At 44.9% G+C, this 16818-nt stretch overlaps 1 protein-coding gene across 2 annotated transcripts in view; it reads right to left on the bottom strand.

Annotated features, from left to right (window-relative positions):
• Positions 1-16818, bottom strand: part of CFAP90 (cilia and flagella associated protein 90) — a 250592-nt gene that overhangs the window by 120995 nt on the left and 112779 nt on the right. Inside the window, exon 2 of one of the 2 annotated variants that reach the window (XM_085604178.1) lies at positions 7053-7193. The exons of the other annotated variant lie outside the window; for it this stretch is intronic. Coding sequence (XP_085460304.1) covers positions 7053-7193 — 141 coding nt within the window. The remainder of the gene's footprint in view (positions 1-7052; positions 7194-16818) is intronic. 2 annotated transcript variants of the gene reach the window in all.

The following is a 16818-nucleotide window of genomic DNA, read 5'->3' as shown; positions in this document are numbered from 1 at the left end:
ATAGGCCAGATCGGTCAACTTAAGTAAAACAAACACAAAAAGTAATTAAAACATGGAAATAACGAATAAAATGTTTAACCCTACCTAATTCCCCTATGTGCGTGTAATTATCTCGCATACTGGCAACACTTAAAGCGTTTATATTCACCCAATGATGTAGTCTGGTGCAACTTACAGTTACATCACAAAAGCAACATATATCATGCAATATTCTATTTTTCTAGTATCAGTATGCATACGTATATTAGTTTACAAGTTATTTTAGCCATGCAAATCCCACGTGTAATTCATACATTAGTAAGGTTGATTAGGTAAAACTCAAAACACATTAATATTATTACAATTAATAGATTATTCTAATTAGTATGAACATACAGAAATGGGGAAGGTATACAAAATGTTTGTACTACCCGCTCCATCAATCCCCCTTTGGTGATTATATCACCACACCATCAAAATTTAGTATTACATTTATGGAGTTTCGAAGTAATTTCTTATTTTTATTCATAACTCGAATTCCCCTTCTTCTCTCTTTCTGATTCATACATACTTTCCTTAACTTCCTCTAATTCTATTTCTTCAAATTCTCTCTCTTGTTTCTTACCATTTCTTCTTAAATGTTCTCTTTTTAACTTTTTCTGAATTTTCTTCCTTTTATAACAGAGACATCCTAATCTTAATATTAATACTAAGAAAATCATACATGTTAATGGAAATAAGATTTTTCCTATAAAGGTACTACCTAAATTCACTAAGAAATCTTTAATAGCAGATTATTTCTTTACCATCTTTTCCCAAACACCTTCAACCTCCAGTGGTGTTATCTCGTCATGCAGTTCAGTTATATTTTTAATATAAATTTTCAAATCTTTACTTTCGTCTCGAATGTAAGTACAACAATGTTGAACTTTCAGCATTCCACAGACTCCACCCTCTTTTGCCAATAATATATCAAGGGCAAGTCGATTTTGCATTACCATGGCACGCATGGCAACCATTCCAGTGTTTACCGATAAAAATCCTCCAGCAGTACTTGTTGACAAGAGATCCACTACTGTTGACAGTTTTCTAATTTTATTTGCATTCAGAGATATTCCCACTGCTGGTACCAATGCTCCAAAGATGTCACCTACAATTTCTGACCAAGATTCTCTCTTTCTACGTGCTAAATAACTACCTAACTTATGTACACCAACTTCTCCACTTTCCATGTGAAAAATCTTTGGGAAAACCAGGCCTACATAACATGTGCCATACCAATGGTCTGGCAAACAATAATACGCCTTGCTCCAGCAGATAAAGTATAATCCAGGAAAAACTGGATCATTTCCTCCTTTAAATCCCCATCCACCCATGAATCGGTATGTATCATGGCACTCACTACTACCTACAAAGTAATTATCATATACAGTTTGATTCCTTCTAATACACAATTTTCCTTTCTGAGGCCAATCTAAAGCCATATTTGGACTAGCTTCACCTTTCAAGTGTTTTTCCCTTTCTACATCCCAGACTGTTTTCTCCACTTTTCCTTCCGATGCCTTTCTTTGCATTTTTAGTCTCCTCTCTTCAACCATATCTAAAAATGTATTTTCCTCATTCTTTAAACTGCAAGTCAAATTGTTCTTAATTATATATTCTAATGTTAGTTCTTTAGTCTCCAAGAAAAATTCACCTAATACCTTTGCAGGTTTTACCTTGCTTAGCCTGTTAATTGATGGTACTTGTGAAAGTATATTATCCACATCTGAAAAATAATATTCTAATTTCCCTGTTTGATAAAATAAACTAGCTATTACACTACATGTTATTCCATAAGTTACTGGAAGGTGGTGATAAGTCACTCCCTCTGATACAGAGGCAGGTAACTGCAGACAAACGTAGCAGTCCTTTATGTCCATTGTCTTTACATATTCATACAACAATTTCGAAAACACAATATTAGAAAAATCAGTTATAGACCTGTCTATATGCAAATAGTTTTTATCTATTCTATTCGGAAGTACCCTTTGGATCTTTTCTATATTAGTTTTGTTTTCACCATATCCTTCTATTGTATCTATAGTAACCTTAAATGAGATCAGGAGAGCAAGTATGCTCCACAGAGGCATTAGTAATCCTGTACAACAACAACACATTTTACACCATCTTTGCAAAAATATACATCTACCCTTTCTACTATCTGTGTTTGCCATTTTTGTTAAAATGGACAGTGTCTTTTGACTTAGCCTCTTCTACTTCACAACTAGTTTGTCTAACCCAAGGCTCTAAGCTCCTACTTGGTTCTACCAGTTTTTGCCTTTTTCCATAATTTGTTATCTTTCCATTAGCAAATTTCTGGTCTCATTCAGTTTGGCATCCCATCATCTTTCGCTTTTCCCTCGCGATCTAAATACAGAATGTCCTGAACATCCGCTTCTTCTCCTATATCGAACAAGATAACTCTCAGGATTTCGGATTCTTCGTCCTCCTCAACCACTTCTGGCACAATCACCTTTGGATTTCCTTGGCTATCCGCCTCTTCTTTTACTTCAGGCAGGGCCACATACATCCATTCTGGTGACTTATACTTCTGGTTGGGTTTTCTTGTTCTTTTGCTTTCTTTGATTACAATGGTTTCTTCGTCTTTTAGATTCTCCTGACTCGTCACTTCATTTAGCTGTTCAGCCCTTGGTGAATTTACTCGTGTCAGTCGATATCTCAGTCTTTTTATTTTATTCGGCCAAACGTCATCTTTTACTGTTCTTTTCAATTTTCATCCTTTATCATTCTTTTCAGTTCTCCAAGCTCTCTTTCTTAGAACCCGACCTTCAGGTACTTCATCTTTGCTTTCCTCTTACTCTGTTTCAACTTGCTTTTTACTTTCAACAGTTTCTTTTTCCACCACTTCTTTTGTTTTTCCTACTTCTGTCCCTCCTCGTATCTCCGGCACGCAATCTTCCTGCTGACTACTTGTCCCTATTTCTAATTGAATGTTGGAGTTCCCTACACCTCCTCGGGGTTCTTCTGCAGTAATCTTTCCCTCTCTCTCTGTATCTTGCACCTGTCCATCTAATGGTGTTATTTCAGGTGGAATCTCTCTCAATCTTTCATCTGGAACTTCTTTTTCAGTAATTTCTTTTATTGTTTCTTCACTGTCTTTTCCACTGTCTTTTTCTTGTCTTTTCTTAGAACATTGAGTTCCTTGTTCAGTCTCTGAGTCTGAGCTGGTATCAGAAATCTGTAACCTTCTTCTCAAGGAAATACTTCTGGGGACAAATGTTAGACTTGGTTCTGATTCCCCCTTTCAGGGTTTCCTCTTGTTTTTGGCTCTCCATCATCTGATTCAGTACTTGATTCTGACTCATCAAAATACTCCTTTTCTGTGCTATCCACTGGATTTGAAATTCTCAATGTATGACTTACATGAATCCAGTTTTTCAGTCCAGCACACTTCACAGCTGTTGTTGTGGTCAAGATGACTTGTCGTGGTTTTCCCCACCTTGGAACCAAACAGTTTCTTCTTCTGTGTACTTTTATTCTCACCCAGTCTCCTGGGCTCAGATCATGGACTTGCTTCTTTTCAAGGGTGGTGGCATCTGCTCCTACCTGATGAAACACAGAATGAACTGCGTCAGCCAGGCTTTTACAGTAATCCAACACCATGTCATCAGTTATAGGCAACAGCTTGTTGACTGGTATGAACACATGTCTCATCGCCCTTCCCATGATGATTTCATGGGGGCTCAAACCTGTGGTTCTGTCTGGAATTGATCTAATAGTCATGTGTACCAGAGGCAAGACATCAGGCCATTTCATACCAGTGGCTAAACACATTTTCCCTATTCTGCTTTTAATAGTACCGTTCATCTGTTCCACCACACCAGAAGCCTCTGGGCGATAGGCACAATGTAGTTTTTGCTGTACATTCAATGCTTCACAAATCAATTTTATGATCTCATTATGGAAATGTGCTCCTCGGTCTGATTCAATTGTTACTGGGAATCCAAATCTAGGAATACATTCCCTCAAAAGTAATTTTGCCACTGTCATTCCATCATTTCTTCTTGTTGGAAATGCTTCTACCCATCTAGAAAACAGACAGACCATAACTAGAACATACCTCAACCTATTACAGGGAGGCATCTCAATGAAATCCACTTGCATTCTAGTAAAAGGCCCTCCTTCTCAACCTATTGTTCCTAGGCTCACTACTGTCTTTCTCCCAGGATTATATTGCTGACATATTAGGCATCTCTGACAAAGACTTTCTGCTACAAGTCTGAATTTTGCATTGTACCAGGTCTGCTTAAATGACCTGATCATAGCATCTCTTCCTATGTGTCCCTGACCATGATACATCCGTGCCATGGCAGACATCATGCTATGAGGCATAACTGGTCTTCCATCCCGATAGACCCAAACATGGTCCTTCTCTCTCAGTGCACAACCTACTTTTACCCACTGCTTCATTTCCTCATCTCCTGCTTCTTCCTGTAATTGTCTCACTTCTTCCCAGGTGCCCACAAGGTTAATAAACATCAAAGAATAAGAAACCACCTCTTTTTCCTTGGCCCTGTTAATGGAATTCTGATTACGTGCACAGTATTGAGCCATGTCGTTGGCATATTTATTGCCAGTGGCAATGTAATCACCACTTTGACTGTGGGCAGCACACTTCACAACTGCCAATTGCCTAGGCAGCTGTATCGCCTCAAGCCATTTTCCAACCACTTCAGTATTCTTAATGGGAGTTCCACTTTATGTCAAAAACCCTCTCTGCAGCCATATTTGGCCGAAGTCATGTACGACTCCGAAGCCATACTGGCTGTCAGTTATCACAGTCACTCTCACACTTTCCCAATCTTGCATGCTCTAGTCAAAGCAACAAGTTCAGCTATTTGAGCCGATTTTACTCCTTTCAAGTAGGACGCTTCCATCACTGCTGCAACTGTGCATACCGCATATGCTGCACTCAACACTTCATCATCTGTTCTCAGGCAAGAACCATCCGCAAACATGACGAAATCAATTTCTGATAAAGGTTCATCTTTTATGTCAGGTCATGGTTTTGTACAGAAATCGAGTACATCCAGACAGTCGTGATCTGCTTCATCTCTGACTTCTACATTCTCAGCATCAGGCAACAATGTTGAAGGATTCACATTCAAACATCTCACAAGACTTACATTCGTTGCACCAAATATAACCTTCTCATACTTGGTCAGCCGACTATGTGTCATATACTGAGTGTGACTCCTTGTCAAAAGGATTGCCACATCATGAGGTACAAACACTTTCACAGGATATCCCATTACAATTTCTTCACTTTGTTCCAAACTCTGACAGGTAGCAGCCACTGCTCTCACACACCCGGGTAGGGCTACTGCTACTGGGTCTAGCATTGATGAAAAATATGCAATTGGTCTCCTCAGTTTTCCATGCTTCTGTATTAGAACAGAAAGTGCACATCCATTCCTCTCACAGCAATACAACTCAAATTCTTTCTCATAGTCAGGCATACCTAATGCAGGTGCTTCACACAACCCATCTCTCAATCGCTTAAAAGCTGCTAATTCTTCTTTGTTCAAATCAATGGGATCTCTCACATCACTTCTTGTCAATCGTACCAATGGCTTTGCAATCAGAGAAAAATTGCTTATCCATTGTCGACAATATCCAACCATCCCGAGAAACATTCTCACTTCTCTTTGTGTCATAGGGTGTCTCATTCCTTTTATGATCCAGATTCTGTCTGTCGTTATTTTTTTCAGTCCTTTCTCAATATTATGGCTTAAATATTGTACTTCCTTTTTACAAAATTGCATTTTTGATGGTGACACTTTAAGTCCTCCATCTGCCAGATGATTCAGCAAGGCTATTGTGTTTATCTCACAAGCTTCACGTGTTTTCGACGCCACAAGAAGGTCGTCAATATATTGAACTAACGCTGAATTTTCGGGCATTTCTAGACTTTCTAAAGATCTCTTCAATATCTGATTAAAGATTGATGAGCTCTCTGTATACCCCTGTGGAATTCGGCACCAAGCCAACATGCGCTCGCCAAAACGAAACGCAAAAATCTGTTGGCTGTCATGGTGCAATGGAATGGAAAAGAAAGCATGGCATAAGTTAATTACAGTATACCATTCTGCATCATGAGGAATCTGATACAAAATCACAGATGGATTTGGTACAATGGGACAGCAAGACACAACAATTTTGTTTATTTTTCTCAGATCTTGTACTATCCTGAACTTCCCATTAGGCTTTTTCAGTCCCATAATTGGTGAATTACATGGACTACTCATGATTTCTCTCAAAATGACTTGTTTTATCATTTTCTCACTTATTGGAGTAACTCCTTCGATTATTTCAGGTGTCAGTTTATACTGAGGGACATTGGGATAACTTACTCCTTCCTTTACTGTTATTTTTACTGGGTCCACATTTCTCATTAATCCCAGATCTTCTCCCGTGAAATCCCAGACTTCTGCCTTCACAGTCTGTTTTAATTCTTTAGGTAATTCATGAGGGTTAAATACTGCAGAGGTTTCAATAATCTCAGTTACCCTATTTGCCATAGTCATCTTATATAGCACATCTTCATCAGGGGTTTCAAATGCTATACCATCAGGTGTACAGAAAATAGTGCAATTCATTTTGCACAGTAGATCCCTTCCTAACAAATTTACAGAACTTGTGTCGCACACGACAAAGCGGTGCATTTCAGAAAATTTCCCTATATTAACTTTCACTGGTTCTGTAAGATAAGTTTTAATTTGTCTTTTGGATACCCCAACTACTTGGATTGTTTCATCCGAGAGAGGAAGATTCTTAACATCAGCTGACCTAACAGTCGATCGAGTAGCACCAGTACCAACTAGAAAAGTAACATTTTCATTATTTATTTTCCCATCCACAAATGGGCCTGTCTGGTCTACTTCTAGAGTTGCGCCAAGTACGCACTCTTCTTCCTCCCTTCGGCACCGTCAATAACCTTCTTCTAAATCGCTCTCCTCGTGTTGTAGCCAGTATTGCAAAACAGCGCTAGCGCGCGGCAGCTTAGTTACCTGTTCTTCGTTGTAGAATCTTGTTTCGTTACTATATTCCTGGGAGTTTTTGCTCTGTGGAAAAGGCGGTTTTGGCACCTGATTCTGTTGGGTTACAACCTGCTGCTGTCGCTGCGGTTGACCACTCACCTCATTCTGCACCTGTGGATTCAATGATGTATTTTCATTATTAGTACTTGGGGGAAATTTACACTCGGATTTCCAGTGCCCTATTCTACCGCAATTATGACATGGGAATTTCTTTTTAGCTTCTTTCTTATTAAAATTTCCTTTACCTTTCCCAGAAGTTAATTTTCTGGGGCCTGTATTATTCGCTTGTTCCACTAACTGAGCCTCTTGTCTCTCTGCCACTTTTACTTGTGCCCAAATAGCTTTCTCTTTCAATTTTCGCTGTTTAGCTTCAATCTCATCACTGAAATATTTTGCATGTCTTAATACTTCATCTATTTTCTTATTTTTCCAATCTACAGTATGCTGCTTAATCATTTCACTAATTTCTGGACGTAAACCATCTACAAATCTGTATAAAAAAATGACTCAAATCCTTTTCACTTAAATTTTCATCACCGCTGAACTGTTTAAAGGCCAAAATTAATCTTTCATAATAGGCATGTACTGACTCCTTACTTTCCTGATGAGTTCTGTCAATCTTTACCCAATCAGTTTCTCTAGGAGGTACTTTATTTTTCAAAAAGACAATGACCTGCTCGTACTTCTTCATTACCTCAGAGTCTGGGGCTCCTGTCTTTGGATCCCTAGGGTATTCTTGTGTGGGCCAATTTATCATTAACTTGCACTCCGTCCATAAATCTGCTGGCACTATTATGTCAAACAGGCTATTTAGGTCAATCCATAATAATTTAGATAATTTCACAAATCTGTCCACTTACCTATACCACTCGACAGGCTTTTCGCGTAGTCGAGGGAAATCATTTGTAAAAGACAAAATATCCTGTCTTGTCCATGGAACATGTACATATCCTCCTCCCGGAATTTCTCTCATTGGGCATTCTGTTACTACCTTCTCTTTTTCTCTTACAGGGAATGCTCAGTCAGTCAGTCAGAAAGCTTTATTTCGATAAAAGTTATCATAAAAGCATATACATACAAACATTAAAAAAAAGTAATAATTCAACAAATCACAGTAATTTTAGAAAAGCTCTGAGACTAATAGCTTAGTGGCTGGTTTGATTAAAATCAATATAAAAAGTATTTAAAATTATTTAAGATATGCATAAAAACAAGACAGGGAAAATACATTATACAAGATCATCTGATGGGGCTGATGAGCTTACTTCTAATAGTCCAAGACCACCCCCAAAATTTGGCCACAGCACAGACTAACACCAAGCTTGTGTCTGATCATAAAATGCGTAAGGCGACACGATAGTTTGAGATGCCCAGGAGACGGCAAGCGGGGCCTAACCATCTTCTTCTTGGGTTTCTGTACGCAGGGCATTCAAACATAATGTGCGCTATACTTTCAGTCAGTCAGTCATAAGCTTTTATTCGATATGCAAGATATCTTGTAAGCACATAAAAAATACAATTATTACAATAGACACATAAAAAACACAGCAACAAGAAGCCAGTAGAAAATGCATAAGAAGATAAAAGGACATAAATTGCCCGCAATAAATTATCTAAAAAAAGAATTAAACAGCTACTGACAGTCTCTTACAACGAATAAGCCAGGACCACTTTAAAAATTTTGCAATTCCACACACTAAAAGGGGGGAAGTGTCCGTAGTTAAGATACGCAGGGCTTCAAGGTAACTACGTGTGCCCATATTGCGACAAAGGGGTTTCAACCAGACACTCCTAGGCCTTGCATAGTCCGGGCAAACAAATAAGACGTGTACAATGGTCTCGGCCTTACTTGGGCAACACGCACAGTTGGAAGAAATACGGGGCACAGGTGACCAACACGATACCAGTGCACCCAGGGGGAGGCATCCGACTCTGAATCTAAAATAAAGGGCTCGATCAAAAGGGAGAGTTATCAAGTCCAGGTAGGGTTCAAAAACCACAGTGTCTTTAATTTGCAAAAAGGCGACAGTCGACTTGCAGTGATTAGAGTTTGTAATTGTCCGCTCCGTACACCAGTTCCAATAAAGCGCCTTGACAACTTCTTTTGGAGGGGCTGAACGTGATGACCAACAGCCTCCTAGACCGACACTCTCCAGAAGCTTTTTAGTATCTCTTAGCCACTTTATCTTAGCCCAACCCCCCAAACTCATTATTTCCCCCAGGGCATCAGCATAAGATTTTAATTCTGCCCCATACAAGGCTGATGACACTACTTTAGCCTTGTAAATATCAACTACTGGGGTGAGTGATCTCCTTGGAGAGGCCCTGAACTCCCTCATAAGGGCACCTCCCACTCTCCTGTGGCTGAGGACCATTTTGTCAATATGTCTTGCCCAAGACATCCTATCCGTGATCCGAATACCAAGGTAATCGAATTCGGCTACTTTCTCTAGGGGGATCGAGTTTAGAGTCGGTGGGCGGCCCAGTTTCTTAGGAGGATTTAGGACTAGATATTTTGTTTTATCCACATTTATTGTTAATCCTCTTGCACCACAGAACTCCTGAAATCGTGTTAATAATTTCTGGAGACCTTGAGGGGTCTTCGAAATCAGGAGCGTGTCGTCCGCAAAAAGCAGGGTGGGGATACGGACTCCTCCGAGACAGGGGGCGTCGGCTGGTTCTTGTTGAAGATGTTTTACCACCCCGTTCACATAAAGTGAAAATAGGGTGGGTGCCAAGACACAGCCCTGTCTTACGCCCCTAGAGACTGGAATCTTCTCAGTGAGTTCACCGTTTTTGCCCCAACGGACCTGGGCAAAGGTATGGGCATGAAGGCTGATGAGAAGTGACAGGATGTAAGGGGGTAAGCCCAGCTCATGAAGTACCCTCCAAAGATCTTCCCGGGGGACTAGGTCAAAGGCAGTCTTCAGGTCTATAAAGGCCAGATAAAGACTGCCCTTGCCCAGTTCCACCACCTTCCACCCCAATAATACCAACCTAAACACCTGCTCAATTGTCCCCATTCCAACCCGAAAACCTGCCTGAAAGTCTGAAAGAATTTTGTTCTCCTCCACCCAATGGAGAATCCTTCCAAGGATGGCTTTACCAGCTATCTTTTGGGTGGAGTCGATCAGACTTATGGGTCGGTAGTTCCCCGGTGTTTCCCTGCACCCTTTTTTGTAAATCGGTACCACCACCGCCCCTTTCCAAGATTCTGGTACTGCCCCTCCCATCATGATGTCATTAAGTAGTGCTGATATGACCCGTGCCCATTCCGCTGGATATGCCCTCATAAGGTCCCCCGGGAGGCCATCGGGACCCGCAGCCTTGCGTGGGGCTACCCACCCTATAACCCCCTCAAGCTCTAACGGAATAAAAAGATCATAGGCATGAGGTTCAGTTATTCGAGTGAGATCCACCCCCACATTACAATCCCCATCTGGAGGGAGGTATAAGGACCCAAAATGCTTTACCCAGCTTTGTGGCGGGATGTTACAGGGTCTCACAAGTGCATCGGGATTTTTCCGTGTACTTATAAGATGCCAGAATGCCCTTGAGTCCCTGGATTTACTGGCCTGGAGCAGGTCATCCCAATATTTGTCTTCCCACTCCCTCCTGGCTAATTTAAGGGAGTTATTGTAGGCCTTCCTTGCTTCCTGTATCACAGGGCGGGACTTAGCTTTGATCGCCTCAACTAGCTTAGTCTTAAAAACCCTGCATGATTGGGTATACCAGCCATCAATAGGTTTTTTAGAATGTTTATTACCCAATTTGTTATAGTGTAGAGTAAAGACATTAGTTAAGGATTCAACCAGGGAGACAAAGAGCGCACTCACTCTACCCACGCCCTCCGAAGATAATCCGAGGTTTAATACCGTATGGTTTAGGTGAAATTGTATTTCTCCAAGCTTCCCCTCTGATAAAACCAGTTTGGCCCATTTAATACGCCTACCACAAGGAGAGACTTCCGAGACCTCAGGTGGTGCTGTTACCCGGTTAATAGTATCCTTACTTGAGTCTCGCCACCATTGGGCCATACTCAAAGAAAGGAGGTTGTGATCGCTTTCAGACGAGGGGACCACCTGCATGTCGTTCACATAGGGCCACAGACATACATCTACTAAAAAATAATCTAACCTAGAGGTATGTCCAGGCCTATTGTAAGTGTGGGCGCCCACCCTATCCGAGGGTGTCCTCCCATTAGCAGCCCTTAGATTGAATTCGAGGCTCAGGGAGTATAACTGAAGCGCCACTTCTGACCACCTTTTAATCGGTGGGATTTCCAGAGCCGGAATCCCCCACCTGGAATCCTCCTCTTCTTGGTCGAGGGAAACGTCCGAGCCCAAAGGCTCGAACGTACAGTTCATATCACCTGCAACCAATATACGAGACTTATATGGGGTATTATTTAACAAAGTCTCGAGTAGAGATATTACAGGAGACTTTCTCCCGCCCACGGTTCCCCGGGCATAAACATTATAAACGTTTAAAACAACTCTCCCCCTTGGATCTATTAGGGTGATGTTTTGTATGTCAGGAGAACCTGTGGGGAATTCCATAATTCTGCAATCAAGAGATGCCGCAACCCAAATAAGGAGGCCACCCGCTGGGCGCCCCCTCCCTGAAGACGAAACAAGCGCAGGGGCGAAATAAGAGGAAAAACCCACCCTGTGGACCGGCACACAACTCCACGTCTCTTGGAAAAGGCACAGAGAGTGCTCGTCAACCGGAGCAATAAAGTCAGGCAGGGCCAGCTTTCCTGCAATCCCTGCGACGTTCCAGCTGAAAACCTTAAAGGCAGGGTCCGTCACAGCTGATATGTCGCATGGCCCCGGAATACCCCCACCTGTAGAGCTCCTCGGAGACACATGAGGAAAGCGAGGGTCATGCAAGTCGGGTACAAGATCACCTATCCCACTAGTAGGATTTATATTACTAAATGATAATGCTTCCACTAAATCTACTCTATGCCCAACTTCCAGTCAGATTGGTCCTGCTGGCCGCAGATGTTTCTCCCTGCAGTCCCCTGAAACCCCATCCCAATTCAGACCAAGGACAGGGGGACTTAAACTTCCACCGGTAAAATCAACAATTTGCCTGGGGTAAAAGAAGGAAAGATCTACCACTTTAACCCCCGGAACCCCCATATTGGGAATAGGGGTGCAAATCGATGGTACCACTCTTGGATCTTGAAAATTTATAATTATACAGTCCCCCTCCTGCGTTTTTTTCCCCTGTCCAACCCAGTCCACTCTACGGACACTCAGTATAATGCCATCCACGCCTAGTGGGATTGGCTTATTTGCCTTTAGCCAGTGGATACACTTATTCTTAAGTGATTGATGATTTTCCAACTGGCCGTCCTTTAGAGGGGGCACATTAACCATGACTGCCGCAAAGGGTTGACAGTCTGGAGGAAGGTTTACTGGGGGGATTCGTTGTACTTGCTTACTAGAGGCCAGTGAAAGGGTAGATGTAGTGGTAGCATGGGGGACGGGCCTAGGGGTTTTATCTAGGGCTGGCCTGTTAAAGTTAGTGCATACCCCTAGCTTTTTGCGAACTTCCAATATGCCACTCGGTTCCTGAGGCTGCTTTTGATGGGGAGACTTAAGCTTATTTTTAACGGGCTCTATGTGGGTTATGGAACCCTTTTGCTGGGGTCCTGCTTTGGGAGTTGGGATAGATGTTGGGGCCAAAGTTGATGGACTATTAGAGACTCCCTCATCGCAGCATACCATCTTCTTCTTGGGTTTCTGTACGCAGGGCATTCAAACATAATGTGCGCTATACTTTCAACTTTCTCAACGCAAAACAGACAAGTGTCGGGGGTCTGGTAAGGAGGCTTCCATTTACTGGTAAACTCACGAGTTGGAAGAATCTCGAGTCTAAATTGGAAATACAATGATCTGTCCCTTGGTTTTTGTACAAACTCAAAATAAGGCTCAAAGCTAACAGACTGTTTGTGAATATAAAAGGCTTCAGTCAGCCTGCCAACATTGGGATTACTAAGATCCTGATTGTCAATCCAGGCCCAGTATGCTCTTTTGAGATCTACCTTGCTCACGGGAGCTCCATGGTCCCAGACATCGTTTAGTCCGAGCTGGTTAAGAGATTTTTTAATGTTGCGGAGCCAGCTTATTTTGTGGGAGCCTGGAGTGTTCATGATTTCTTTCAGGCCCTCAGTGTATTTGGCTAGCTCAGGGGTGCACCATAGGCGGGCCCAGAATAGCAAGGGACGTAGCCTTGCGATATCTTTAATCGAGCGCCTGCCAAAGTCACTAAAAAGTGGTTTCAGAGGGGTACCCCTGGGCATGGAGACTAAATCTCTCAGAAATTTATTCTCGGACAAGGTGATTTTTCAAGATTTTCATAACCCCATAGTTCGGCTCCGTATATGGCCGAACCAACTGCTTTAGCCTGGTAGGTAACTAGCGCGGGAGTAATTGGCTTGCTCGTCGAGGAGCGATGTTCTTTTGCGATTACTCCCGTGGCTCTTTTGTAGTTAAGCAGCATCTTATTGATATGGGGTCTCCAGCTTAAAGTGTCGGAGATTCTGATTCATAGGTAGTCAAATAATTTGACATATTCTAGGGGGGCGCTAGGTGGCGCTGGACCGTCATGGCCGCGCTTTAGTGAGGCTCTCGCCAGCCGGGCGACAATAAACCCTGCAACAATATCCTACAGGCCAGTTACCGACATTCAACCGATACCGATGGACAGCTAAGGGTCGCGGGTCCACTCGGTGCGAGTTCCAAGTCCGTGAGCATCTTGGCGGTGAAGATATTACCCGTTGCAGACGGGGCAGCGTGAGGAGCGGACCTTCGGAGCGGAGGCTCCCAGCAACGCGAGACCGGGGATTCATCGGGCCCTGCGAGCCGCGGGGGAGTCGTGGACTGTGGCTGGCGCGGTGGACGCTCTGCTGGACAGCCGCGGTGGGCCTGGACGTCCCCCTCCCTGCATCGCGACTGCCGGTGCCTACCAGATGTGCCGGGCATGCCAGGAACGCGGAGGGGACCTTGCTGCATCGGGGCTGCGGACGTGGTGCGTGTAAGTACCCTGCCCGCCCGGCCGGACCGCACTGAGGCGGAGGAGCGCGCTTCTGGGCCCAGGGGTCGCGGGGGAGCCGTGGCCGGGGGCACCGGGAGCTGCATCGAGGTGGGGGCTGGTGGCAGAGCCCCTCCACTGGCGCTGAGAGGTGGCAGCGGCCCTGACCTGACGGACGTCTCTCCTGGGCCTGGCTTGGTGCATCCCCCGGGTTTGAACCTCGTGGCCTACGGAGCGGAGTGGCGCGGCCCTGTCCTTGCGGGGTCTGAGGAGGTGCTGTGGCTAAACGGAGCGCCCAGAAGCCAAGCTGAGCTGCAGAACCCTGGTGGCTAGAGGGGACCGGTCGTCTGGTGAGCTGGTGTTGGCGGTGCGGACTGTGGCTGGCCCCTCGAATTGGTGCTCACGTAGTCGCATACAATATTGAACTCACCTGGCGGACTAACTCTTGGAGATCAAGGCTCTCGTCTGCAGCCGCCATGGGCAAATCGGACGCAAAACAAGCGACGCTACAATTCAACCCCCCCAAAAAGAAAACGCGCGCGCTGCCTACGGAGAGTGGAGAGTCGGGCCCCGGCGAGGAGGAGGAGGTGGACTGGAAAGCTATCCTTCTCGGCATGCAGAAGAGCTTAACATCCATTGACACCAAAATAGACAACATGAACACGCGCCTGGAGGCGGTGGTACACCGGCTGGACCAACACGGAGAGCGCCTGAAAGAGGCAGAGGGGCGAATATCGGAGCTGGAGGATGGCGCAGTGGCTGGTGCAACTAAGTTGATGCAGATGGACCGGCTGCTCAAGGTCATTGCCGACAAAAATGAAGATTTAGAGGCACGCTCCCGACGGAACAACGTTCGCCTGATTGGCCTTGCGGAGTCCAGTGGTGGGGGCCGTATGGAGGATTTCATTGAGCGGCTGCTGATCGATAAATTTGGAAGGGACTCTTTCTCGCCGCAGCTGGTAGTGGAGCGGGCCCACCGCTCCTTGGGGCCTCGTCCGGTCCCTGGGGCCCCGCCGCGCCCTGTCATCATCAAATTTCTGAATTACAGGGATCGGGACGCCGTACTGCGCCTGGCCAGGGAGAAACAACCGATCCTGCATGAAAACGTCACCATTTCATTCTACCCGGATTTTACCCAGGCAGTGCAGGATGCCCGTCGGAAGTTTACAGGAGTAAAGAAGAAACTACAGCAACGAGACATTCCTTACTCCATGCAATATCCAGCCAAGCTCAAGGTCACTCATCATGGCAAGCCCCTTTTCTTTGGCAATCCGCAGCAGGTGGAGGACTTTCTGAAAGAACAGCCTTCTGCGGCCCCTCGGCGACGCGGTCCTGTGACGGGATCGGGCTCCAGCTCTCCGACGTCTGCACCGGACTGATGAGTACCACTGTTCTGGTTCATGTTCTGTATCTCTCCCCCTTCATGTGTCTTTCCTTCTTCCTCGGCATTGCCTGCTCCCCCTCACTCTTGATTCTTCTCTTTGAGTGACCTGTACTTTGGCTGTGGAGCTGGGGGGATCATGCTTTTGGGAGGGACCGTTTCCGTTTGTCCAGTGTAGGACTGCCTTGGCCTTTCGCCCTCTCTCTATGATGTAAGGGGTGAGCAGACATTACTGTTTGGGGACCCGTATGTGCTGTCGCCTACTGTTAACGAGGTACTGGTCTGGACATTGACGACGGGATTCGCCTAGGCACTCCCCCCCTATCCCACTTAGACTCCTCCCCCAATGGGGTGATGGTGTGGTGGGTGAAAAGAGGGGATTGGGAAGGGCGGGTCCGGCACACCGGCGAGTCCCCTAGAGGGAATACCCCACTTTTGCGTATATGTTTGTTGTAAAGGGTGGGAGGGGGTCTGAATTCCGGCAGGATTGGGCTGCTGTGGTGGGAGGGGGTGGGATGGGGGTTGGGGATGCCCGACATGATTGGGATGTCGGAGTGGGTGGGGGGGTGGGATTTCCAGGGACTGTTCTGGGGTTGTTGTTGGTCTTCAGCATGAGCACTGCGAATATACTTGTTGAAATAGCACAGTATGCCACCCTTTCTAGACCAATACATCTATGGCCTTGTTGCCAGTTGCGCCTCTTGACCCATAATTCATTTATCGGCGCAAATGACCCGCACCACACGCACTGAGCTGGGGGGGGAGGACTGCTCACTGCTATTACCTGGAATGTCCGGGGCCTGGGGGATCCAAGGAAACGAAGGCGAATCTTGGGTGCCTTAGACAGGTTGCATGCTCAGGTTGTATTTCTTCAGGAGACTCACATGGACCCCCTCCGCAATGCCACCTTCGCTGCCAGATGGGCTGCCCACTCACTTCATGCGCCTTACTCGTCTTATGCGAGAGGCACTACTATCCTAGTTAAAAGGGGAGTTCCCTATGTTCCCATAGGCACCACCACAGATCGCGAGGGTCGTTATTGTATAGCGTGGGGTAGGATAGGTATCGAGACTATCACCCTTGCCTGCTCTTATGGCCCCAACTGCGATAACCCGAGCAGTTTCATTGCTCTCTGGAACAAGATTAGAGAAGTGGGATCCACACACCTCATTTGGGGGGGAGATTTCAACGCTGTTTTAGACCCCGCCTTGGATAGGTCGAACCCATCTATGCACCACTACACTAATACACACAGATACCTAAGGGACATCTGTGACACCCATGATGTCGTGGATACTTGGCGACCCTTAC

The sequence above is a fragment of the Triturus cristatus genome, chromosome 5_1 (genome assembly GCF_964204655.1).
Source record: "Triturus cristatus chromosome 5_1, aTriCri1.1, whole genome shotgun sequence".
Lineage (NCBI taxonomy): Eukaryota > Metazoa > Chordata > Amphibia > Caudata > Salamandridae > Triturus > Triturus cristatus.
The sequence above is the reverse complement of the archived record's forward strand: the minus strand, read 5'-3'. Positions and strand labels throughout refer to the sequence as shown.